Genomic DNA, 25,703 nt, shown 5'->3' with positions numbered 1-25,703 from the left:
TAGAAGTAAAGGATCAAATACAATTAACACAAGCTTGAAGAATTTAATTATTTGCGGTTGCGGATACAAATCTTGTTCATTGGTGAGGTGGCGAAAACTAATTGGTCACTCCAAGACACCGTAGTGTATAATCAAAGCACTAAATCCAAGCCCCTTTATCCAAAATACAATTTTCAATTCTGAAAATAATCTCTACGGTTTCCTTCGCTCAAACTCGAAGGACTCTTTTATATTTCTATCTCTGTTTGTTTCAATTCATTTTCTCTCAACACACCCACCCACCTCTCTCTCTCTTTTTTTCTATCACGCCAATTTCATTTTCACTCACTTTCTCGCACTTTCTCTCCCAAATTTTCCCGAGAATCTGTCCCCGCCACGAACGCCACTCGTGTTCTCCCCACTCGGTTCCGATTCCCTATTTATCTCGATCAATGCGCTTCATCTGAGCTTGACTGAGCTTAGCTGAGCTTTCGGGAATTTTGGATATGGAAAACGGTGCCGTACAGAACGGAGTTTGCTCCTCCGAGTCGGTTAATGGAGGCTGCGACGTTTGGAGCTGCAAGGACTCTGATTCTTCTTCAGCTTCTCATCTCGTCGTCATGGTGAATGGAATTCTCGGCAGGTCTGGCTCGAATTCTTTGTTTTCATTCTTGTTTAATTTTGATTTTTCAAATTTTTTAGGATCTATAATTTCACGTGAACTTGTTGTTTTTTATTTTGAACCTGTTTGATGATAGCTTAACCTTCGTTTTTTTTGGTCGTTTTTGTAAATTTTCCACTAGTTTTGATAATCGTTTGAATTGTTCATTTCGCTAAATTATAGGTATTGCTCTGATCCAGTTTTTACTAATTTGTTCTCTGGTGAATTTTTATTTTATTTTTGGTTAATTAATTCTGCTACTATTTGATAACGTGTAATTTCTGAATTTTTAGAGATTTTTAATAATTCTGTCATTATTTTTTTTCTCGATCGCATCATAAATTTGATATTTCATGTTTCATTTTGTAAATGTAATTTTAATGTCTTATTAAATGTATGCTTTATTTATGTTCATATCGGAAATGGTAGGGCATTTCAATGACTTCTTTGATTGATGATTTTTCGTTTTTATTAATAATTTGAAACCTTCTATTTTTCTGAATTCAGTTCCATAATTTAGAGCATGCATTAAAAAGTAAAGGATTTTTGCTACGTTTTTGTCAGTTTTAGTGGGCAAATTGTTTTGTTTGTTTTTACGTTTTGTTGCTCTCTTGAACATGGGTAAAGACATGGAGCAATACAAATGTTGGAGAATCAATTTGGTTTTATGTGAGGGTGTCCTACCGATGCAAATTTTTTAATTCGACATCTAATGGAAAAATATAGAGAAGCTTGTAAACTTCTTCATGGGATCCTTAGAGAGGTTATGTGATGGATTTTAGAAAAGAAAGGAGTTCCTATAAAGTATATAAAGTTTATTAAGGATATGTTTGATGAGCTGTAACTAGTGTGAGAATTAAAAGGTTCATAATATGAGCATAGCTGAAATGAGAATGTTAATATGAATAAATGGAAAACTGGAAATGCAAGGATAGTAGTAGGGCGGCCCAATAAACTTTGAGGCCTAAGGCGATATATTTAAATGGGGCCTTTTTGTTATTAATTAAATAATATTTAACTAGTTTTCAATATCATAATTTTTATATAGCAAAAATGCATTCTTTTTATCTTGTAATATGTTTTTTTTTTTTTGTAGAAATGCTAAAACTATAACAAATTTTACTAAAAAAAAGTACAAATGTTGTAGTAATGAATGTGATTAATGACACTTCAAGAAGATAATAAATAAGTATTTAAATGAATGATGTTAGAGATATTATAAATTTTACAACATGATGCTTATAAAGATGTATCACTAAGTAATTTAAAAATGCATATAATAGGTTATTGACGTCTACAAATCATATTAATTGTAACATCAATTTGTATAAAGGTTTCAAAGTAAATTTATAGTATTTTCCTATCTAAATTATTTCTTGTAATTAGTGACACATATTTGTAAGCCCTATGTATTTAAAATTGTAATATCTCTAGCATTATTCAATTCTTTGGTACTTCTTAAAAGTAGAAGAAAAATGTAAAACTAATTTTTTTTCCTATATCTCAAAAAAAAAAAAAAAAATATAAATATATATATATATATATATATCTCAATTTTTGCCCCCAAATTTGGGGCCTTTCTCTAGTGGGGGGCCCTAGGCGATTGCCTAAGTGGCCTTAAGCCTAGGGTCGGCCCTGGATACAATTTGAAATGAGGAAATTTCTCTTAAAGATAAGTGGGTCCATATTGATGAAAAGATGAAGAAGAGTGACTTGATATGGTTTGGTCATGTGTTAGGAGAATGATTAATTCACCATTGAGAAATGGTGAGTTGATTACATCTAAGGAATGGAAAGAGGTAGAGGTAGACTTAAATAACATTACTTGAAGTCATAAAAATGACTTTTGATAGAATATAATGGCAAAAAAGAATACATGTGGCGACCCTAACTACTTTGTTATGGATCTGTATTTGACCCCAAATCTTTGGGACTAAGGCTTGGTTTTATTGTTAGTAGAATTTTGTTGGCAATTTGTTTATTCTTGAAGGCTATTTAGTTGTAAGAGTTAAAATTTTGGCTTCTTTTGTTTTGGGTTTTCTCTGATTTATCATTTTAGTGTGTCATTTGGTTGAACTAGTCTAACTCGATAATGCTTAATGGTCTTGTTATCTGTTATTGCGTATAGAGTAAATTATTTAAACTAAAAGTTTATTTAATTTACCTTCAACAACCAAAAATATTATTACATTCTATTTAAAAAATTTATAACTTCTGTAGATTGCTGAAAGTAATTGATATTTATTTGTGCAGCACCTCAGATTGGAAGTTTGCAGCAGAGCAGTTTGTTAAAATGCTCCCTGATAAAGTGATTGTTCATTGTAAGTGGCATATAATTATGCTTTCAAGTTGAAAACAGAACTTCTTTCTGTCCTCACGTTACTAGTTTCATTGGGTTATAGTTATTAATCACTCAAAAGCAATTTTGTTTGACCTTGTTTAAGGTTCTATCTCAATCTTTTGGCTGTCCATTTCACTTAAATGCTATTTTTGTAATGTAGGGAAGATTGGGTGAATTATATGAAAGAGAGCCTATAACTTTATCTTAATTTGGGAGCTAAAACATGTTTTATAAGTCTTATTTGAATTGGGCAATGTATTTTTTAACTCTTAATCAGGATTTGTTCTCCATGCCACTGATTGGAATTGGGAAATGATAAAACTCTTATATTCATAAGGCTCTCAACAGTGTAGTATGTTTGGGTCCTAAAATTGCTGAAGTCAGCGTTGAGATTTTCTAGACCTTGAAGAAATGGTGAAATTTGTTTGAATTACAAATCATAGATGGATACTCTAATAAGAATTTGAAGTATGTTAAATTAACGACCAAAAAGAAGCCCATGGCAATAGTTCGACCTCTAAGGGAGGTCATTTCCTTTTCTTTTACCTGCACATGCCTTTGACTCATGATTTCCCCACGTGCCCCTCCCAAACTTTGGTGCGTGCTTGCAACTCTCTTCTTTCCTTACCAAGATTTCTTTTTCCTCCATTCTAATTCATGCTTATTTTATATTTCTCCAACTTTTCCATTAGTGAATTTTAATAACAAATCATTCTTACTCCCTTTTTGCTTCTAAAGCTATGTTTCATGCTTTCTTGTATCCTTACAAATATTGCTTTTTCCTCCCTTCTCACTTTTTCTCCTTGGTGAGTTTTAATAACATACCACTGCACAGTAGATATATTACTGCAACTGGTCACTGGATTGTTCATTTTTCTGACGGCCATAGTCTGGACTATTGTATACCAATACTCGTGTTTAGACATAGATACTGCCTTGTCCCAGGATTATCCTTGATGAGGCTTGCAGATTTGACTTTTGTGGTCTACAAATTAATAATTGTACCTTTTGATATGGGACATGTTAATGTAGTGCTTTAATTTGTTTGAGCTGTCAGAAATTTGAGGTTTTGAGTGTTTTGTGCCCTTCTCTGATAGTCAAAACTGCTTTGATATACATTAAATTGATAGAATATTGATATTTGAGCTACTAAGTTCATGGGATCTCTTTTGCAGCATTGAGAAACATTTGCTCAATTTTACTTAAGTTGGTTCGATTTGTTTTGCAGGTAGTGATCGAAATGTGTCTAAGAAGACTCTTGATGGGGTGGATGTCATGGGAGAGCGGCTAGCAGAGGAGGTTGGTAGTATTGTTAGAGCTGTGGTTCTACCTGATATTATGAAATTATCCAAATCTTTTTAATCTGACAAGAATCGTTGACTGCACACAATATTGTAATTAACAGAACATTTGAATTCTAGGTCCTTGAACTTATTCAGAGAAAGCCTAACCTATCCATGATCTCCTTTGTTGCACACTCTGTGGGAGGACTAGTGGCAAGATATGCAATTGGAAGACTTTATAGACCACCTAAGAGTGAGAATGTAGAGGATTCCACTACAAATAGATGTGAAGAGGATTCAAGGGCTACAATAGGTGGCTTGAAGGCTATGAACTTCATTACTGTTGCTACTCCTCACCTTGGTTCAAGGGGTAATAAGCAGGTGCCATATCTCTTCCTCTGGAGAAATTTGTTCATTGAGATTTACAAATTTTATCATTGTCCAATGTTAAAAAGTAGCTTATATTTTCTGAATTTAATAATGCTCAAATATTAGTGCTTATGTGATCAGGAATAAATTAGATAGTGTTGTCATTGCAAGGCAATTGATGGCTTGGTGGTGGGACGGAAATTATAGCTTCATTAGATTTGCTTGACAAAGCATTTGGGTACATTGAATAATTAAGCTGAGATTCCCATTGAGATAGAGAAGTTGAATAATGAAATGATGGGATTTGTTTGGTTAGGCTGTTAGACTTTTATTAATGAAAAAGTGGAGGACTTCTTAAAAACTGGCTTGGGACTGATGAAAGTAGAATAAACTGTTTAAGTTTTTGGAGACAAGGTTAAATGGTGGCCCACTTTTCACATGTGGTTACTACCATTGCACTTGTGGAAATGCTCAAAGGGGGAGAAATCAACCGTTGATGCTAGATATTCGTGATTTTAAGTCCACTCATAACAGGAAAGAAGTGGGTGTATCCTTTTTAGAATTTTTTTTGGGGGGGGGGTGGGGGGTGTTGTATTCATTGCATTGTTGTGACTTTTTTCAACTTTAATTATGACATTCATTAGTTTGGTACATGAAATAGAAACGAATACCTTGCACTATTCTGGATTTACAGCAGCTCTGAACATAATCTAAATATGTCTCACTTAGTGTCATATTTACCATATTTTCCTATAATATTGATTGTGAGTAGAAATAAGTGTTTGTTATGTGTATTTAAAGTTCTAAGTGAGAAAGCCATAAAGCAAAAGCAGCAGTTAACCCAAAGATAAAGGGAGAAACATATGGTTTCTTATGCAATGCTAGATGGTGAAGGTGGTAGCTAGACGGTGATGATATCCAGAGCTTTGATTTGATTGATGGTGCAGCTGATAATGATAAAGCTTCTGATATCTTTAAAACGAGGAGATGTTGAGATGATTTTGGGTTTAGGCTACCTGACTTCATAATATGAGAGAGGGAATGAGAGGAGGAGATTGAGAATGGGTGATTTGGGATTAAAACCTTCAAAGCTATTCAACCCACAAATATTTTATTGGTTTTACTGGTTGGATCAGTAGGTGAACATTTTCTAGTGTATGGCTTTTATGGGTTGACTGGTCTGTTTTTGGGACTTGTTCTTGATTTTTGCAGTCTTACATTGTTGTTCAGTATGGTTTTTCAGATCATGTCAAACTTGGTCTTGTGCAGGTACCATTTCTTTTTGGTGTACCTGCTTTTGAGAAAGCTGCAACTCTTGTTATTCATTTGATTTTTAGGAGAACAGGTCAACATCTTTTTCTCGTTGATGATGACCAAGGAAAGCCACCATTGCTTAAACGTTTGATAAAAGATGATGGCGACTGTTACTTCATGTATGTACTGGCATCACTTTTCTTATATGAAGCTATTGAATAATATAATCTACCATCGAAGAGCTCTTAGAACTTCCTTCATTTGCTTGTAATTCTTTAGGCATCTTGTGTATTACTTCTCTTCATGAGGTAGTCTTTTTCTTCAATAAATTAAATTACTTATCCAAAAAAAACCTTGTTCATGCAGGTCTGCATTGCGTACATTCAAACGTCGGGTGGCATATTCAAATGTGGGCTATGACCGTATCCTTTTTTCACATAAGATGTGGCTCTTACTATTTTATACTTTTGAACATTTATGTTTAATTTATCACCATTGTTTTCCATTATGAAACATTATAAAGATATTGTGGGCTGGAGAACATCAAGCATTAGGCGTAATAGTGATCTTCCGAAGGTATTGTTGTTTGCTTGAATTTTGTAACTGTGATTTAGGTGGTTTAGGTACTGCACATTCTGATTGAAATTATATAACCAAAACATTTTTTTAATTCATCAGTGGGAGGATGCTCTTAATGAAAGATATCCGCATGTTGTATATGAAGAACATTGCAAGGCTTATGAAGCTGAGGAGTGTGAGGCTACTTCAATTGAAGATCATGGGTCTGACAAGCTAGAAGGTTTATAACTTGATTTTAAGAGAAATTTCTGTTCTGATTGTTTTTGCTAGTTGCTTTTGTTATAACTAGTTCACTTCTATGCTTATTTAGCATTTTCAATTGATCTTGCTCCATTGGCTTTTATTTCTTTTCTTGTCTGTTTCGTGTAGTTGAATGTGACCTTTTTCGTGCCTACTTCTTATATTTTTAGCACGTTACTAAGGTGTGGGTAACTTGGCTAACTTCTTAGAAGTTAGGGTTGATTTTTTGATAAAGCTGAAATTTTGGCAGTGAAAATTTCAATGCAGAAATTATTAGTGTTGAAACAATAAGGGCCGAAATTGTAGAGATGATGTCTATGCAATAAATTTAATAAAACTAGTTGATAATTAAAATGCTAAAGAATACTTTCTTTTCATTGTATTTTAATGAGATTATGTGGGGGACCGTTTGCATACCTATTAAGATGATGGTCCTAGATGTGGCAATTGCACCAAGGACTGGTAGTATTGTTTTGATTGGCATCTCTCATCTTTGGTTTAATAGTTGGACAACTATGGTGTATCTTCATGGGGCATCACCAAGATTGGGAATGTTGATGAATTGGCCGAAACCACTTATATAGTCTTTAGATGAGGTTAACATAAATGAGCATATGTTGGGATAGACGGATAGTTTAGACAGAGAAAGCAATCAACTGTCAAGCTGAAAGATGCAAGGTGGTGTCAGTTAAGAACTAAATGGTAAAGTGACGTGCTACAAATTGTGGAATTTGTCTACTTGTGCTTGTGGTGGGTTAAGGGTTTAGAAGGGTTTGTGGATCTAGGGATTACAGCTATAGAATAAAGGATTATGACTTCATATAGGCTAGGTAGTTTTTTTGGCTATTTGATAGAGAAAGTTTGTGGAGGCTTTATGGTTTTGATAGGCAAGAGGAAGGGCTTGACTTTCAGTTATATGGAGAAATAGAGAAATTTATAGTGTTAGGGCTATAGTAATAGAACCCATGCTCAGTAATACAAGAAAGAGAAATGAGAACAGAGAAAGGAAGAAAAGGAACAATAAGGCCAAAGTGTCTCAATAATAATAACATTCAAATTTTTTATTAATCAACTCTATCTATTCTTCAAGTACATTTAGCATAAATGTATATAAGGACTCTTTTTTGTGCTAGTAGTATTTGGACTCCTAGTTTGACTAGTAAACTAAAAATCTAATAAGGTAATAACAAATATAGGACTAAAGAAAATAAAATCTAAGATAATCAGGATCTCCTAGAAAATTCTAGAATAACTATACTACAAAAAAAATACCCTTAATTTGTGGGGTTGCATAAATTAAAGTTTTGCCCCTGAATACACAATTAATCCTAACTTCTTGAATAAAGTGTTTTTAACTCTAGGATGCATATAATTATACTTTTAAAACCACATGATTTTTATTTCAATCGGATTTCACACATGGGCCCCATAAAAATAAAATTTAAATAGATGAATTTGCAGAGTATTAACAAGTTAATTTTCAATGGCTGCATCATTTCTTAATAAATCAATTTTCAATGGCTGCATCATAAGTAAGGCTTGCTAGTATCTCTAATGAAGCAGCTGTCAATAATTCTTCAACTAAAAATATGGTTGATCTCTCTCTCTCTCTCTCTCTCTCTCTCTCTCTGTGTGCTGGATGGGTGATTGATTGAGCTGGGTCTACATTTTTGGATAATGTGCTACTGGGTATCTTTTTTACTTGACACTGTTTTACACTTTTTTTTTTTTTTGAAGTAATGAAAATCTTATTATGACCGACAGAATCATTACATGGGATGTATATAGTACATCTTCTCAAGAGATTTGAGTCTATGTACACTAACATTTGCTTTCTTATTCATTCAGAGAATTTAGAAATCCTTTTTTTTCCCCTCCAATTTGTGAAAGGCAAAGCTGTAAAAATCAGTTCAGCACTTGAAATATTGTAGCTTCATTTCCTTCAGAGAATTTATGGTTTCTCTAAGTATGTTCCAGTGCATTAACCCTGGTCATTCCCTAATGTATTCTAGATGTAAGAATTAAAATTTTGTAATTTCATCAATTTATGGGCAGGACTACCCATATCTTGATGCATTTTTCATTAGCCAGAAATTGGAATTCTGGGTCGCTTCTGGATTAAATCTAGCACTATTTTAATTAAACTGGCTGCTGTTAGTTATAATACTTTCATGGAGCAAATGAGGATGAGAAGACAAACATCATTTCATGCTTGAAAACATTTTAGGTTGGTGAAGGCTAAGGTTATTGCTTCAGTTCTATCTCAACCATTGCTGCGTTAATAAAATCATCTTCTTTTAGTGATTAGATTCACATAGATAGTCGGAGAACCAGTTCTTGGCTATTATGTAACCATTTGCTAGCATGCTTTGTTTCCTCAGTTGTTTTCTATTAGTATCTCTCAATGTCTTTGCAATCTTACAAGCTCATTGATTGGTCTTAAATGTGCAGAGGAACTGGTGATAGGCCTATCTCGGGTGTCATGGGAGAAAGTAGATGTCAGCTTTCATAGTAGCAGACAGAGGTTTGCTGCTCATAGTGTCATTCAGGTATCACCCCACCACAGCCCCCAGCCCCACCCCCCACCCCCCAAAAAAAAAACCCACACACACACATAATCACCCGCCCACACAGACTCAAGAACTTATGCATGCATGTGGGTATATATGCAAGTCTACATATACGTTTACATTTTTCTGTTGAGTTTGTGGCACTGTATTTTCTATTGGTCACATATATCAAAGCTGGAATTGTTTCTTAGATAATAACAGTGTTGTTAGTTTTTATATGCAAAAATAGAAGCTCTAAAATTGGAAAATTTTCATTGATATGTTCTTCCGTCCTTTATGGTTTTTTTGTCCTAAGCATGTGGAGATGAACAGGAGAAAGGAGAAAAAAGGGGGAAACTATTTCTCACCACTGCCCTCCCATGTCAAGGATATAGAATGCAGGACCTGCTTCTTGGTTTTTACGCCCCCCCCCCCCCCCTTCTTCTCTTTCCCCCTCATTCAACCATTGTAAATGAATTGTATCTTATGCGAGTCTAAAGGATTTTTTTATTTTTTATTTTTTTACACATCAGCAGGCCTACTTGGTAGACCCACCACATTAAACCTGTGCCAAGACAGATATCTTGCCCATCTTAAGATAGACTCATTGCAATGGTAACTGATGCATTAGATATTTCTGTCCCTTGGAAAATGATCCCAATAGAAACAACAGGAGCCTTGTAGGAAAATGGAATTCTAAAGTTTGTTTGGATTCTGTTAATCTATTGTGTAAATATGTGCTAGACATGGCTCTAGGTATTACTTTGTGGCTTGTCAAAGCTGAAGTTCTTTCACATTAGTACTCAAAAAAGGAAAAGAAAAGAAAATCATTCTCTTGAAGAACAATAAAAATTACTTGACACTAGATAGTAGATGCAAGCTGAAGTCAAGAATGATGGAAAGCACTCAAAACCATGCTGAAGAGAACCTACTAGTCTGACGAAATGTATTATGTAACCATACATAGTTAATTTGTAAGTATCACACAAAAATGGAAACTAAACTTTGTGCTCAAATGTGGAGAAATAAAAAGGAAATAAGAGAGCATAAACAGCTGTTCATGGTTTTTGACTTGAAGTTGCTGAATTTGCAATGCCGAACTTAAATTTTTGATTGCTTTTTGTTATGCATTTTTTAGTTTATGTGCTTCAGAAACAGCTGATTAGCTGTTTCTGAAGCACTGATCTTTCACTGGACACCCGCATTATTTTAAAGAATTGTAAAACACTTTTGTCATTCTAAAGGATCAAATTCCTACTCTGGGCATCTTACAGGTCAAAGACCAAAGCATGCATATAGAAGGTGCAGATGTCATTTGTCATATGATTGATCGTTTTCTCACGTGTGAGCCTCACTCCTAGAAGTAAATGCATGTCAGCCTGGGATGCAAGGTTCATTCAGGTATGCTACAAGAGAGATGCTGCCAAAACCACTAAATCTGCCACATTGAAATGTATCTGAATTTCCGTTGTCTGTAGGTTGAAGGTGATCAATGCTCTCACTACACGGCAAGCTCTGCATAATTTGCGATTATGGAAGCAATTATAGAAGTTTTGCTTATTTGTTATCCTTGCAATGTATATGTACAGGCAATATCAATAAACCCAAGTGGTTTAATTTGTATCTACATTAATTTATTAAAACAATATTCTCATTAAGGGTCTGTTTGGAGTTCACTTATTTTGCTAAAACTGAAATTTTTTTGCTGAAAATACTGTAAGTAAAGGTAAAAGTTAGCTGAAATAGTAGCAAAAAGTGCAGTGGAGCTCATGAATAGTAGCAAAAATAAGCTAAATAGTAAAATAAGCTAACCTTTTAAGTTGGAGCCAAACACACTAACTTTTGGTTTGATACTGATGAGATACCTGCTTTGATTTTATAGTTATAGAATAGTCAAAACGAGTTAGAACAACTTGATTAAAATTTTTAACTTGAATTATGGCGCGGGGGTGGAGAATCCATTGAAGCTTTATTGTTTAGAGAATTGGTTTCAAGAGGAAACTAACTTCAAAATCCAAAATTTTTAAGACATTATAACCCAAATGAAATCAATAACAAGTTGTAGTTGGTGCTTGGGAAGAATTTTGGATACTTGTTCAGCCTAACTAAACCGTTTGGTTTGTCTCACACGGTCATTATCTATGGTACTCGAACTACGTTACATAGTTACATATCTTATGGAAAGCAAAAACAAGAACAAGCAATGCTGAATATCAAACACTAAATTCTTTACTTCTACCTAGTGTTTTATTGCTAAGGATTTTTTAGCTCAACTAGAACCTCCTGGAATTTTCAAATGAGATATTCAATGTCCAAATTCTCTCACCCCGCTGTAACTAGTAAATTATTAAAAAGAAATAGAAGCGCTTGCGTTTATCTTCCGCTGGCTGATAAAACGGCAGTCAGGCGAGAATACGGAGAACAAAGCAGATTATGAGACTGTATTGTAGGCCACTCAAGGGTATGGATCTTAGCCTCAGCTGCAATGCAAGTTTGTGAAAAAAAGACAAAAAAAGAGACCTATTTCACATTGCCCATAGTTTGTAGGACACAAAAGGTGCACTCCTTATCTGCAAATGCAGTGAAAAATAAAATGATAAAGTTTGACTACAAATTTGGTTATAGCTAATGCTGTAACTCTCACTAAAAAAAATTTAACATAAATATATTTTTTAAAAATTTAATCGTTAGATTGTATATTTTTTATATTCTTAACATACTTGTCAAATTTCATGTTAATATGATATTATTTATTATTTGATCTATAAACTTATTTTTTATGCATAATTTTAGACTACGAAAACTTAAAATTTAAATATTTAATTGATGGCATAGTTACTGATCTTTGAAATTTTGAAAATTTTGAGATTATGAAGGAAATAAGAAGAAAATGTAATTCAATGTTGAATTTGTCATTCATATTTAATAAAAAAAAATAATATTAAATAGAGTTGTAACTTTAAACTACAACTAACTTTGTAACCAAACTTTATTCATAATAAAATAAAAATTGTCAACACAAGTTTTTTTTTTCCCCTTGTTGTTTGGTAAAGTGCCCACATTTAGAGGAGTGGCTGTTAACTTATCACTATTAGAAAAGAATAGGGTTCTCACACACGCATACACATGCGCCACATGTAACAGATGCCCTCTAATTTGTTGTACTTATTATGCTATAATTTGATTCTCAAAAAAAAAAAAAAATTATTATGCTATAATTTTTTGTTGTTGTTGATAAATAGGATAAAATTTTAATCTATATGATGATGGTTCTTTATTATCATGCTAAAATATTAATTAATTTTTGCGATAGGTGGGGATGTGGAGTTCAAACCCCATATCTTTTATTCTATACTTGTTCTACAAGCATTAGTTCTAAGCCCTTCTTAAAATGATGTGATTATATTCTAATAAAATATAATTGATACGATAAATTAGATTTTATAAACTAAGCTATCTATGAAATTGAAAGTATTTTCAATTTTGTAGGTTTTTTCTAAGGAAATATATTGCATTTTATATTGAATTATTAGGAGATATTTTATAAATAATATAATATGTGGTTGCAATTTGTTCCTAGTGTGCTTTACAAACGATTCATCCTCTAATACATCTTGATTGGCCTTAAGAGGAATAAGATATAGCTAAATTCATCATTTTTTTAAGAAGAAACTAAATTCGTCACTTATATTAAAAGGAAAAAAAAATACAAGATTTTAAATATTTAGTAATAAATTGGATTGAAGTGGACCGAAATGGATTGAAATGGGTTGAAACTTGAAAGGGATTGAAATGAGCCACAGTGGACTAAAATGGACTGAATAGACCATAGTAGAACGAATGAACAAAAATGAAAAAAAAATGCTATAACGATGTTGAATATAATAAAAGAAAGGGTAAAATGCAAAACTGACTCTCTAAGTTTCTTCAGGTTTCATTTCAGTCCTCTAACTTTCAAGTTTATTCAATTAAGACTTTTTCATCAACTTTTATTATCTGTTGTGGTTAATTTTTCATTTTTGTAAATTTTTCTTCAAATTTTTTAAATTAAAAAATTCAATTAATGATTGAAAAATATTTTCCAAATTTTTTTTTTTTTAAAATTTTAACAAAAGTTAATGGAAATGCTTTAACTGAATAAATCTGAAACTTAGAGGGTTGAAATGAACGAAAGTAAAATTAGAGGACTAAAATAAAATTTAATAAAAGTGAGAGGATCAGTTTTATATTTTAATCTAAAAGAAATATTAACGGTGTTCTAAAGCATTAATTTAATAAGTTTTTAATTAAAGAAAAAAAAATACTGTAGTAATTGTTTTGGCGGCTTTTATTTAAAAAAAAAAATATTTTTAGGAAAACCGTGTAAAAACGTTTCCTTAAAATAGTATATTAACGAGGATATCAAAGAACGGTCGCCAAACAGCTTCTACAATCTTCAGACGTCAATTCTCCTGGCAATTGGGAAGCTCTTCGTGGAACCATCCAATCTCTTCCACGTGCCAAAATGTATTATTCTCTCATTGTTGCCGCCTTTTGGTCCGTTGTATGCCTATGTACAGTACGGGGTCAAAGCCAAAAATAAAAAAGTCAAAAAAACCAGTTTATCAATGATCATCTTTTATACAAACACTGCCTGCAAATGATCGAAATCCCCTCACTTTAATAAACTCCCCCTCTTTCAATCATTCAAACTAACGCGCACTCTTCTCTCATCTCATCATTCCCTCCAATTCTCTCTCTCTCTCTGCATAGATTATATATATATTTTTTGAGACATTGAAATTAGAAGGAGGTCATTGATGGATCTCTCACTTTCTCAGTCTATAATTCCAGCCCCGATTATTCCCTGCAATAAATCTCACACTTTCAATTTCAAACTGTTCCCGAATTTCCCCAACTCGAATTCCAAATCCAGAAACTTCCTCGGGAAGCCTCTGATTTCGCGCCAAAACCGTCCAATCAGAATCAGAATCAGAGCTCAAACCCCCAATGTCAATAATGATAATGACGGTTTTGTCCTCGAAGACGTCCCTCACTTGACCAATTTTCTCCCCGATTTACCGGTCGGTAACCCTATTTCTCTCTATTTTCTGTGTCTCTGTAAATGTTTCTTAGCTAGCTATTATATATGCACGCGATTTAAAATCTTATTATCCAAGAAAGTAATTCACTAATGAGTTAATACATTCCTTTCCTTCAGTCCTATCCAAATCCATTACAAAACAGTAAAGCTTATGCCATTGTCAGGTAATTTTACTTCTTTCTAGGGTTTTTACCTTGGTCATGCATCAATTGTATGTTCTAATTTCATATCTTGCTAGGCAAACTTTTGTACACCCTGAAGATGTAGTTGCACAAAAAGTAAGTAACCCCTCTGTCTTCTTACAACCAAATTTACACACAATTTTAATTGATATGTTGTATTTATCTTACTATAATGTATCTTGGATTGTTGTCGTCAGGTTGTTGTTCAGAAAGATAGTCCTAGAGGAGTGCATTTTAGGCGGGCGGGGCCTCGTGAAAGGGTATATTTGCTTGCTGCTAAAGCCACCATGTGACGTTCTTGTGGGATCACCTAAAAAGTACAGGGGCTGATAATGGGTTTTTTCTAATGTTAGGTTTATTTTAAGTCAGAAGAAGTGCGGGCTTGCATTGTCACGTGTGGAGGTTTATGTCCAGGAATCAATACGGTGATACGAGAGATTGTATGTGGCTTGAAAGTTATGTATGGCGTCGATGACATACTTGGAATCGAGGTATGTTTAATGTGGATTATGTGCCTCTTACACTAGTGTTACTATATATATTTTTTCTTTAGTTATAGATACATTTGGTTTCGCAATTTTTTGTTAGAAGTAGTTGTCTCATGTTAGTAGTTTTCCCACATCATTTGTTAGAAATAGTTTTCTATTTTGTAATTTCATTGTGGAAGTTGCTGCTTAGAAAGGTTTAATTAGTGGCATATTAGAAACAACAGAAAGACCATTGACTAAGCTTGCATATGCACAATTATGGTTTCTTTTGTTTAATTATATCCTTTCTTTAAGAGTAGTTCTCTTTATGACTTTGATTGTATAAGGGGCATTACTTTGTGAAAGAGTGCTGTTTGCTTGTTGTTTGGTTCATTTGTGGGGTGAGAAATTGAAAGAATACTGAATGAAGGATTTGGTCTTTTGGATTTCATATTCATTTTATGGTATCCAAAGTTTCATATAATACTTTTCTCTTATGCTTTAAAACAATTAATTTTCATTGTCACATGCATCACTTATTGCTTTATTAGTACATAACATATATATCCATCCCCATGGTCCTGTTGAAACAGGGAGGATATAGAGGTTTTTACTCTAAGAATACCATGAGCTTGACACCTAAAGTTGTCAATGATATTCATAAACGTGGTGGCACCTTTCTTCGCACTTCACGAGGAGGTCATGATACGCATAAGATAGTTGATAACATTCAGGATCGGGGAATAAATCAGGTGGACATATGATCCCTTTTCCTCAATATTTGCAATGCTTAAGTTATTGATAGATTGGAAAAAAAAAAAAAATCTGACAAAAATATGAGGGGTTTGGCATGAAAATTTTTATCTCTTTTGGGGTTTTAGGTGTACATTATCGGAGGCGATGGCACCCAAAAAGGAGCAGCTCTAATTTCCAAGGTGATTGGTTCCTCTGACATAATTTGCTTTTATTCTATTACTGTCTGTCAATCTAGATACATTGTGGCAAGATGTAACGAGAGTATATTTTGTCAAGGAAGTTGAGAAACGTGGTCTTCAAGTGGCAGTTGCTGGGATTCCCAAGACAATTGATAATGATATTGCCGTAAGTTATATTAACCAATCCTTATTTAGGTAATTATGCATGCTGCTATTAACTCATGATAATGTCAAACGATTTGCTGAAGTCTTAGATTTAGTGTCCAAATTCAAATAGTTCCACTAAATGGTGAAATTTATTTTTAAATTTTCTGTGTCACATATTCATTATTTGGTGAAGTATTTACTCTTAAAAGTGAATGGGATCATTGATTATTTTATGAGAAGATGGATTGGAAGAAGAGAATAAAACCTGCAATGGCTGCTTGATAATCTCCTTTTGTGTTCTCGTTAAAAAGACTGTATTGGTTGGCCAAATATTTTTCAGTTCCATTCAAGCTTTATTTTCTCTGAGTCTTCCTGAAAAGAAAAGCAGTTAAAACCCACTATGTGGTTCCCATATGAATCTCTGTCAAATATTCTCACTTGGGATGGGAATTGCATGCAGTGATTATTTTATGAGATGATTGATTGGAAAAAGAGAATAAAACCTGCAATGGCTGCTTGATAATCTCCTTTTGTGTTCTCATTAAAAAGAGTCTATTGGTTGACCATATATTTTTCAGTTCCATTCAAGCTTATTTTCTATGAGTCTTCCTGGAAAGAAAAGCAGTTAAAACCCACTATGTGGTTCCCATATGAATCTCTGTCAAATATTCTCACTAGGGATGGGAATTGCATGCACTTTTCTAATGGCAAAATAAGATTGTCTGTTATATATAGATGTTTTTCTTCTTTTTAATTAGTTGATTTTGCATGTTTGGTTTTAGGTCATAGATAAATCTTTTGGTTTTGATACTGCTGTTGAAGAAGCTCAGAGGGCCATTAATGCTGCACATGTGGAGGTTGAAAGTGTGGAAAATGGAGTTGGAATTGTTAAACTTATGGGCAGATACAGTGGTATGTGTGAGATAACTGTATATAATTATAATATAGGGCATTTTATGGGATTTTTCAATCCTATTTTTTTCCCCTTTCTTCTGACCTGAAAGATAGTGAAAATTAGGGAGTGTCATACTTTTGTGTTTCTGCCACAAACCTTTATAAATTTTCATTTTGCAGGTTTCATTGCCATGCATGCAACTTTGGCAAGTCGAGATGTGGTAATATTCTAGCCCCACTGCACAGTAAACAATTGTGTACTTTTGATCTTAAGAGTTGCTGCATAGAATCTCTTGCTATTCAAATGTATCATTTTAAGCAATGAATAAAGCTGAAGCAATTTTGAGAAGCTGATGACAATCTACTAACGATAAACTTGGCTAAAAACACAAGTTGGAGATATTGCTATGCATTGACAAAGAAATAAGTTCCTGGCTTAAGTATTGAGCAGGTTGACTTATGGTATGTGGGGATCTGCTGGGTAGCCCTTTCAAATTATGTCCTATTTCTCATCACTAAGTATTCAATTGGAAATTCTGTATCATTGTTCAAATTGCTTTGACTTGTTGGCAGCTGAGATCCAACAGCTTAAAAGAGAAAGTCCAAAACAGTCAAAAAAGTAGCCATGAGCTGAAAAATGGCCATATGTTAATCTGGCAGCAGAGAGAACTCTTTCTTTGGAAGTGGCTTATGGAATTCTTTATGGTAACATATGGTCCTCCATGCTTCCAGAATTGGTCTCATCAAGTTTGATTTAAATGGAATATTTGTAAAGAACTACAACAACCAAGCCCTATTCACAAAAGTTTGGGGTCAGCTATGGATCCTCAACACACTAATTAGGGTTGGGCATATGTCTTCTTTTCCGCCATTCTATCCTATCTCCTTTCACCTTCTTAATTGACGTGTCTTTTTTTTTTTTTATAAGTAAAATAGAAGAACAACTATTTCTACTAGGTTTTCCTTTACCTTTTTTTTTTTTTTTTTTTTTCCTTGATTTGAATCAATTTAGTCTTCCTCATTGGTGCATTGATCGCTCTCTTTTGCACATGACTAACCATCCCAAGCAACTTTTGGTCATCTTTTCATCAATACGGACAACCCTATCTTTAAGTGAATTTTCTTATTTTGAATCCTGTCTTTCATTGTATTTCCTCTTATCCATCTTAACAATCTCATTTAGGTACACTAATTTTATGAACATATTGCTTCTTCGCTTCTTAATAGCCCAGCATTCAATACCAAGGAGCATAGCTGGTCTTATAGTGAAGAAGTTTAATTTATACAAAGTACAAGCTACTGCTGACTGAAGATTTGAAAATAGCTTCCAGCATTAAAGGACTTGATTTCTTTTATCAATTAAGATTATTGAGCATTTAAAAAGGACCATCTGTGCTGTCTTTTGTTGGTCCATTCTCCTTATAAGAATTAAACTGGAAAATGTGATAAGAACTATCAGAATTCTGGGACAGATCTGATTGGTTGAGGGGATGCTGAAACCTGATTAAGTTCTTTTAGCTTCTTCCTATAGAAGGAGGCTGAAATGTCAGCAAAAGGGACTAAAAAAAGAAAAAAGTACCTAAGAGATAAGATTCTGCTGTAGTGAAAGAATTCAGTGGGAGCAAGAGGGGTAGAAACTCTGACATAAAGATAGAAATTTATTTATAAAAGAAAGGAGAGAAAATTCTGCTACAAAATTAAGAGGAATTTTCTTAATTTTAGAAAAGGGTTAAAAAGTTTACTGTGGAGAGAGAAACTACTGGGGAAAGATCAAATTTCTGCTTAAAAAAATCAATTTACCTTGCAGCATTCATATGGAGAATCATGGGTAGATGGGTATGCAAAGTAGAAATTCGGGAAAAGAAAATTTTTCTTTCTTTATAATCTTCTCATGTTATCTCTCTTGAATTTATAGTTAGTTTTTTTTTTTGCCTCTATTTTTGGTAAGAAAAACTGGGGGGGGGGGGGGGTTGTTAAGAACTAGGCATACTTCTCATAAGTTGTAATTGACAACTGAGTTTTCACTTGATAGGAAGTGTGATCCTACAGTCAAAAGACTCAAAACCTATCAATCTAGCTTTTGCTCATTGGAAGTAAGATCTTATGGTCAAAACCTATGTTCTAAAACAAATATGTTAGAAGTTTTGTGCCTAAATATCAAGGCTCAGTGTTTTCATCACTTTTTTTGTTTGAAGAATTCATTAATTACCATGAGAACAGAAACAAAAGCAATGAAAGGTTTGGGTGAAGAGAACTTGGTTGGTTTTAAAAGTCTGCATATCTTTTGCAACAATTATATTGCTGTATTAGTTAATCATTTAAGAGGTTTTTCAAAAAGTCAGATTCTTTATGAGATCTTTTGTTTTTATATAATAAATAATGAATTCTTTGTGAGAAACTTTGACAACTATAGTCATACATTGTTGAAGAAGGAAATGTTTCTTGCTTAGAATTTTGAATAGTTTTGGAACTGGACCAATTTGGTTGACATCTTAGTGGGTTAACAATTTGTGCCTATATCTACAATTAAATGATTTTTTGTTTAATAAGAAATGATAAGGATGGCTTGTACTGAGGGTAAAGTTGTTTTAGAGGATTGTGCAAATCAGTGGTTGATTTGTCACTTGAGTTTGTGGAAATAATTGACTTTGTAGATCTAAGCAACTCAACCATTCATTTATACAGCAATTGATGTTATGGGCTGATTTCCTAATCACCAGGAGGTGGAATTTTTTTAATGAGAGATTATTTCCATTTTTGTCTCTTTTTAATATATTCTTTTGCCATTTATCCAAGATATTCTTTGGCTACTTCTCCAAAAGTAAACAAATGATTTGGTGGTTGGAAATATGCTTTCATGGTGTAATTGGTATTGCAAGATCTAATGATGGGCTTTGGAATGTAACAGGATTGTTGTTTGATTCCAGAGAATCCATTCTATTTGGAAGGCCCGGGTGGGCTTTTTGAGTTTGTTGAAGAGCGACTTAAAGAAAATGGACATATAGTTATTGTGTTAGCAGAAGGAGCAGGCCAGGAATATGTTGCTCAGGATTTGCATCAGGTTGATGAGAGAGATGCATCAGGAAACAGGCTATTACTAGATGTTGGTCTATGGTTGTCTCATAAGATCAAGGTGCAGTTAAAACTGTTACATTCTTGTTTGGCTCATGTTTTATCTTCTTTTGTGGCTTCGTCCTTGAGGCTTTGGGGTTGTCATTGCAGTGTAAAGCAGTCATAATCCAAATTCTTCAATCAAACATCTATTCTTGGCCTCTAGCCGTGTGTATTTAATTTATTTCCTTTATTTTTTTGGTTGGACTTGGACATTAAATTTCAAAAACTGATTTGATGGTGGAGACTTCATGGATATATATTTCTGTTAAAAGAAATAAAACAGTTTCCTTGGGGTCACTTCCATCAACGTTTGAAATTGATTATGACTTTGCATTTAATAGATATAGCCTAAAACTTTTTGTTCATTGCATCTTAAAATTCAGTAACATTGCCTGTACAAACTAGAATCATGTTAATATGGAGTTTGGGCCAGGATCATTTTCTTATATAACTTTGGGTGGTAGTCTAGTCCTTTCCTGAGTGATTTCTACTTGTTCTTATGAATGCTGCAAGCAAATGTGGTTTCTGCTCATCTGATATGGTGAATTGCTAAAAGAAAAAGCCTGATATGTATTATTATTATATTTTAAATTTTATCAATGCCAATAAGAATGAGAATGGTAATATGAAAACTAGAAAATTGGTCATGGATATTGTGTTGAATTAACCCTGTACTGAGTCTCAAACTTGCATCTTCTCTTTAGCCTGATGAGCAATTTTGGTAAAACCTTGCCTAACCATCATTTTGTTTGATTTGACATCTATTTTCATTTTAATTAAGTGGCCAATGATTTTTTTTCCTCTAATATTTTTATGCTTACATTCTTATTTGTCTATTTGTATAACACATTTGTTGCAGGATCATTTTACAAATTTTAAGAAGATGGCGATAAATATGAAGTATATAGGTACCTTTTATAATGGTGTTTGATTTCTAATTTACTTTCTGTAGTGCACTGGAATCTTAAATGGTTTTCACATCTCCTAATATCAATCCTAGTATAATTATACATTGATGATATGGAATGTCTTAAAAATATGTTGGCCAGTCAAGGGTTTATATTTTGTGGAAAGTTTGGGAAGTTTTGGAAAACTTAGCCATTTAAATGTTCAAACAGTTCATCTGACATCTTTGGGCCAAAATATAGCTTAGTTTCTATCAGGTTTTGGCTGGACTTTTTTACTGTTTTTATATTTCATTAGAACCTAATTTTCATTTGCCTGGCTTGGGTAGTATGTTAGAATGCACTTGAAAGATTTGTATAGCCTACCTATATTTGTCACAACTTAGCAATGCTGTGTGATAAATTGTGCAGTTGTAATTCCAGTGCTCGAAAACCTAAAAATTGTGCAGTTGTGAGTGCAGTAAATGCATGGATTCATTGAGTTAATGGGAGCTGATGGCATGACCGCTGACTGACATATAATGAGTAAATTCATGCATTTGTTGGTGATATGGGATACACTTACATACCAATTGATTAAATGAATTACTTTCAAGATGAGACTTGTATTGTGTGGAACTTTATTTTTACCTTGATAAACAAAGTTAGTGAAGGAAATTCCAAGATGACCTTGATAATATAAGCCTTTCATGACATGCTGTTTCTGATAGCTTTACTTTGCATTTTTAGACATTTCATATCCCCTTCTGTTAATGAGAAAAGAGATCATTATTCAATATCTTTTGTAACTGCTATATGGTGCTCCTTACAAGGGTTCTCTTATGTTTAACTACTTACTATCTTTTAATTTAGTGGCATGAAGGTCTCTGTACATTTTTAAGCAACAAAATGAACCATCTACATCCTAGTCTCATATATAAAATTGAAGTTCATAGTGTAGTTGAAATTGTTCAAAAAATGGAAGTTGTTCTAAGTTTTATATGACTTGATTTTCACAGATCCTACGTACATGATTCGAGCTATTCCAAGTAATGCATCAGACAATATCTACTGTACTCTTCTTGCTCATAGTGCAGTTCACGGGGCCATGGCCGGATACACTGGTTTTACAGTTGGACCTGTTAACAGCAGACATGCTTATATTCCAATTGCTGTAAGCACTTCCTATCCTTGTTCTGTTTTTATTTTTATTTTAAATTATTATAATTTTTAGTTACACACACATCCTATGGGTTTTTTTAATCCACTAACTTATTCTCTATCTCATTTTTTATGGAGGGAGAAAGTACCATTTGAAGTAGATCTCATTAGTTCTATGTTTTTATTTTTAATTTAGTTGGTGATTGAACTTTATAATTAACAGTTGGAGATTCATAGAATCTGACTAATTTCATTTGTAAATGTCCTCTGAATATATGTGGTAAAAGTCTGGATTCAATGAAACTGATTCAACGATAATTTTTTTCTAACAGTAATGGTAAAATTGTGGAGACAAACATGAGCAGAAGTGATATAATAGTTCTCAGACACGATCCTTTACATTAAGGATGCTTGTGTGTTTGGTTAAAATTTGAACATCATTTGTTGGCTTCGCATTACAGTTAGACTTCATAGGGAATCAATCATTTTGTTTCCCATACTGTTGCATGTCTTTTTCTTTAGTGTAAAACCCTTATTATGGTCCTATATATTTGCAACATCAATTGTAAATAAATATCTCTTCGGTTTGCTGCATTGCACTGGAGTGGTACATTTTCTTATGGTATGGCGGGGAAGGGGTGGGGGGCATGAGAGAAGAATTAGCATATAGGAAAGGTTGGAGTTTCAATATGTAAAATGAAAATTTATATTAGGAGGGTTGCTTTTCTTTTTTTTGGCCGGGTGGGGTTTGGGGGGGGGGGGGGGGTGTTATTTTTTGCAATTCAAAGAGGCTAGATTTCTAAATATGTCATTAAGCTGCCCCCCTCTCTCTCTCTCTTGAACTAATCTATTGGCTACTGCATTACAGCTGATGTGCTCTTCACATTTCCTCTCTCTAGCATGGTATCTTGATGCCAATGCTTTTTGATAAACTATCACTTATCCCAAAAGTTAAACTGTTAGGAAATAGTGAATTTAATCATTTAACTAGTATTTTAACACACTCTCTCACGTGTAGTCTCCCCCTTAATAAATGGGGTTCAATATGTGCAATTTTATATTTTTTAAGTAGGAAGTAAAGTGGAGACATAGTTTGAAGTTTGGACCACTTGCTCTCCAGGTCTGCACTGATGATGATGAATTTGAGCTAATGAGTTCTTTCTTCTGTGTCTTTGATTGATTGTTTCTCCCATATATCTGTATGTGTATTTGAGTGAATTTTTTCCCTTTTGTATGCTCTGGCTTCATTAAAGCATATGTAGTTTTTTTTTGTTTTTTTTATTGTAATTTGTTGCGACAATTGATGTGCTACATTGTTGAGTCAGAAATCTTATTATGAATGGTGTAATGTGGTTTTGCAGCGTGTGACTGAGACACAAAACATAGTGAAGCTGACAAATAGGATGTGGGCTAGACTTCTGGCATCAACAAATCAACCTAGTTTTCTAAACAGTGATGAGGGGATCCCAGAAAAAGTTGATCAAGAGCCTATTGAAGTTATGAACAATATGAAAATTACATCGGTCTAGAACTTATGATTTGAGTTCATATCCAAATCAATCAGCGTCATTTCTTGATTGCATTTTTTGCTGAGAGCTCTTTGCTCTTGCAGTTCTGAACAGGTTCTGTGGTTGCCCTCCTTATATGGTGAATCTTATTGAGTTATAGGTGGCTCAAAATCAATTGTAGGCTACATCCTAGATTGTGTATTGCAAGCATCGATTTAAGTTATAGTGATTATTTGATGATAAATTATATATAGGAAGATTTCTTAGATTCAAATGTTGTAAATGTAGCTTGACCAAAGAATAATACAAAAATACATAATGCTGCTAATGAAAAAAGTATATGTTTTCTTTCTATAGGGGACTTGTGCCATCTGGAACTTGTTGGCTTATTGTTGAATTCTATGTGATGATGAGAGAATTTAAAGCATGAAAATTATTTATGAAGAGATTTTTGACTATTTGAGGCATTACGAATCCAAAATCATCCTCTCCAAAATTGGGTGTGAGGTTCTCTACCTTCTCCCTATTCTGTGAAGAGTTTTTTTTTTTTTAAAACGGGATATGACATCACAAATGCCTAAAAAGTAGTATGATATTTGAATATAGAAACATGTAGATACCGGTGCGGTGGTCAGTTTACAAGTATAAATGCTTGTAGGGTGTGAGGGCAAGGGCCGAGATTTAAGTCTCCAGGAGGGAGCTTCACATACATATACACTTAAATTAGGCTAGAGTAGAAATTCTATCTTGTATATATATATATATATATATATATATATATATATATATATATATAACATGTAGATTAAATTGACTGAGAAAGCTGGCCAACTTAGTAAATTGACAGGCACACATGAATTCCCAATTTGGATTTAGGTACTTGAGTGTGCACAGGGTTGTTTAACTGGTTCTTTAGTCTTGTTTTGTTTTTTAAAGACACCCAACTGTTATTAGTCATTATTCATTTAATTAAACACAAATGATGTGATAAAATCTGATAGAATTACATAATAAAATTACCTTTGGAATAGATATGACTAATGAGTTTTAACTCAACTCGTGGTGATTACACACCACCGCTTCTCTCCCTCTGCTTACCTCCTCAAGGACCATTGATTATTGCACAATGTGGAAGTACATCATTCATTTTCATTGCTCATCACCTATTTCATGCGTTAAATGTGCACTAACAAGTGAAAAACATAGATATATCATGTGTTTAGAGTGTACACTAACGAGTGCGTACAAATATTTTTGTCCTCGAAAGGTAAGGGTACAAGTGGCAAGCACATCAATTTATTATTCAATGGTCCCCCAGCCTTTCCTAGTGTGCTAGTTGCATAATTCCGTCTTTATGTACTAGTTGCATAATCACCTATTTCATGCGTTAAATGTAAATATACTTTAAAAAAAAAAAAATGAAAAACAAAAGATATATAATGTGTTTAGAATTTACACTAACGAGTGCATAAAAATATTTTTTCGTCCTCGAGAGGTAAGGGAACAAGTGGCAAGCACATTAATTGACTATTCAGATGGTCCCTAGCCCGTCCTTCTGTGCTAGTTGCATACTAAGCAGGCTTTGGCATCATGTATATGTGCACGTTTACGCTGGAACTGAGAGACAAGTTTTGCAACTAGGTCGACTACTCTGCCTTTTTCGAATGCAACCTGTCACCAAGCCATCTCTATCTGCCTTTTACTGAAATCCAATGCATCCAACTTGGAATGGCTACCGACTACTTTTACGGCTCTATCTTAATTGACAAACAACTAGACACGAACAACTTTTAGATCACAGCCGACTAGTCATCCATCCACCTTCATAAATTTGCCGAGTGCCACATTTCAAAGCAGGACAATATTTAGTAACAATTTCAAGATGTTTCACATTAATTAAAATTTAATTTAATTTTTTGTTAGAAGGTGGGGTGTTTTTAATATTTATAAGAGGGTCCGTGCAAAATTAGCAGACCATGTGGCATTTTTTAAAGGTCCACACTTTCATCATGTCCGTTATAAAACATTGATACATTATGGGTAATTGTCAAATTCTTCCATTATGCTCTCTTG

General features: G+C 33.6%; 2 protein-coding genes across 3 annotated transcripts; both read left to right on the top strand.

Annotated features, from left to right (window-relative positions):
* The first annotated feature begins 212 nt into the window (after positions 1-212).
* LOC142618362 (lipid droplet phospholipase 1) lies at positions 213-10,931 on the top strand. 2 transcript variants are annotated; one of them, XM_075791284.1, is made up of 11 exons: positions 213-622; positions 2,894-2,961; positions 4,210-4,280; positions 4,403-4,645; positions 5,903-6,066; positions 6,254-6,309; positions 6,411-6,463; positions 6,566-6,686; positions 9,158-9,255; positions 10,530-10,656; positions 10,734-10,931. In XM_075791284.1, exons 1-10 carry the CDS (start codon positions 486-488, stop codon positions 10,614-10,616), a joined length of 1,098 nt encoding a protein of 365 aa, XP_075647399.1. In that variant the 5' UTR covers positions 213-485; the 3' UTR covers positions 10,617-10,656; positions 10,734-10,931. The 2 variants fall into 2 exon arrangements, with proteins under 2 accessions (XP_075647399.1, XP_075647400.1); XM_075791285.1 differs by lacking the exons at positions 213-622; positions 2,894-2,961 and adding an exon at positions 3,707-3,854.
* A 2,973-nt stretch (positions 10,932-13,904) lies between these two features.
* On the top strand, positions 13,905-23,984 carry LOC142618361 (ATP-dependent 6-phosphofructokinase 4, chloroplastic). Its single transcript, XM_075791283.1, has 14 exons — positions 13,905-14,318; positions 14,456-14,502; positions 14,577-14,616; positions 14,718-14,780; positions 14,874-15,011; positions 15,581-15,739; positions 15,869-15,922; positions 16,020-16,088; positions 16,852-16,981; positions 17,144-17,184; positions 19,872-20,096; positions 20,937-20,985; positions 21,981-22,135; positions 23,484-23,984. The coding sequence occupies exons 1-14, from the start codon at positions 14,055-14,057 to the stop codon at positions 23,649-23,651; spliced, it is 1,602 nt and encodes a 533-aa protein (XP_075647398.1). The 5' UTR covers positions 13,905-14,054; the 3' UTR covers positions 23,652-23,984.
* The last annotated feature ends 1,719 nt before the right edge of the window (positions 23,985-25,703 follow it).

The sequence above is a fragment of the Castanea sativa genome, chromosome 12, assembly GCF_040712315.1.
Source record: "Castanea sativa cultivar Marrone di Chiusa Pesio chromosome 12, ASM4071231v1".
Classification (NCBI taxonomy): Eukaryota; Viridiplantae; Streptophyta; class Magnoliopsida; order Fagales; family Fagaceae; genus Castanea; species Castanea sativa.
Note: the sequence above shows the minus strand (reverse complement) of the source record. Positions and strands in the feature narration are given on the sequence as shown.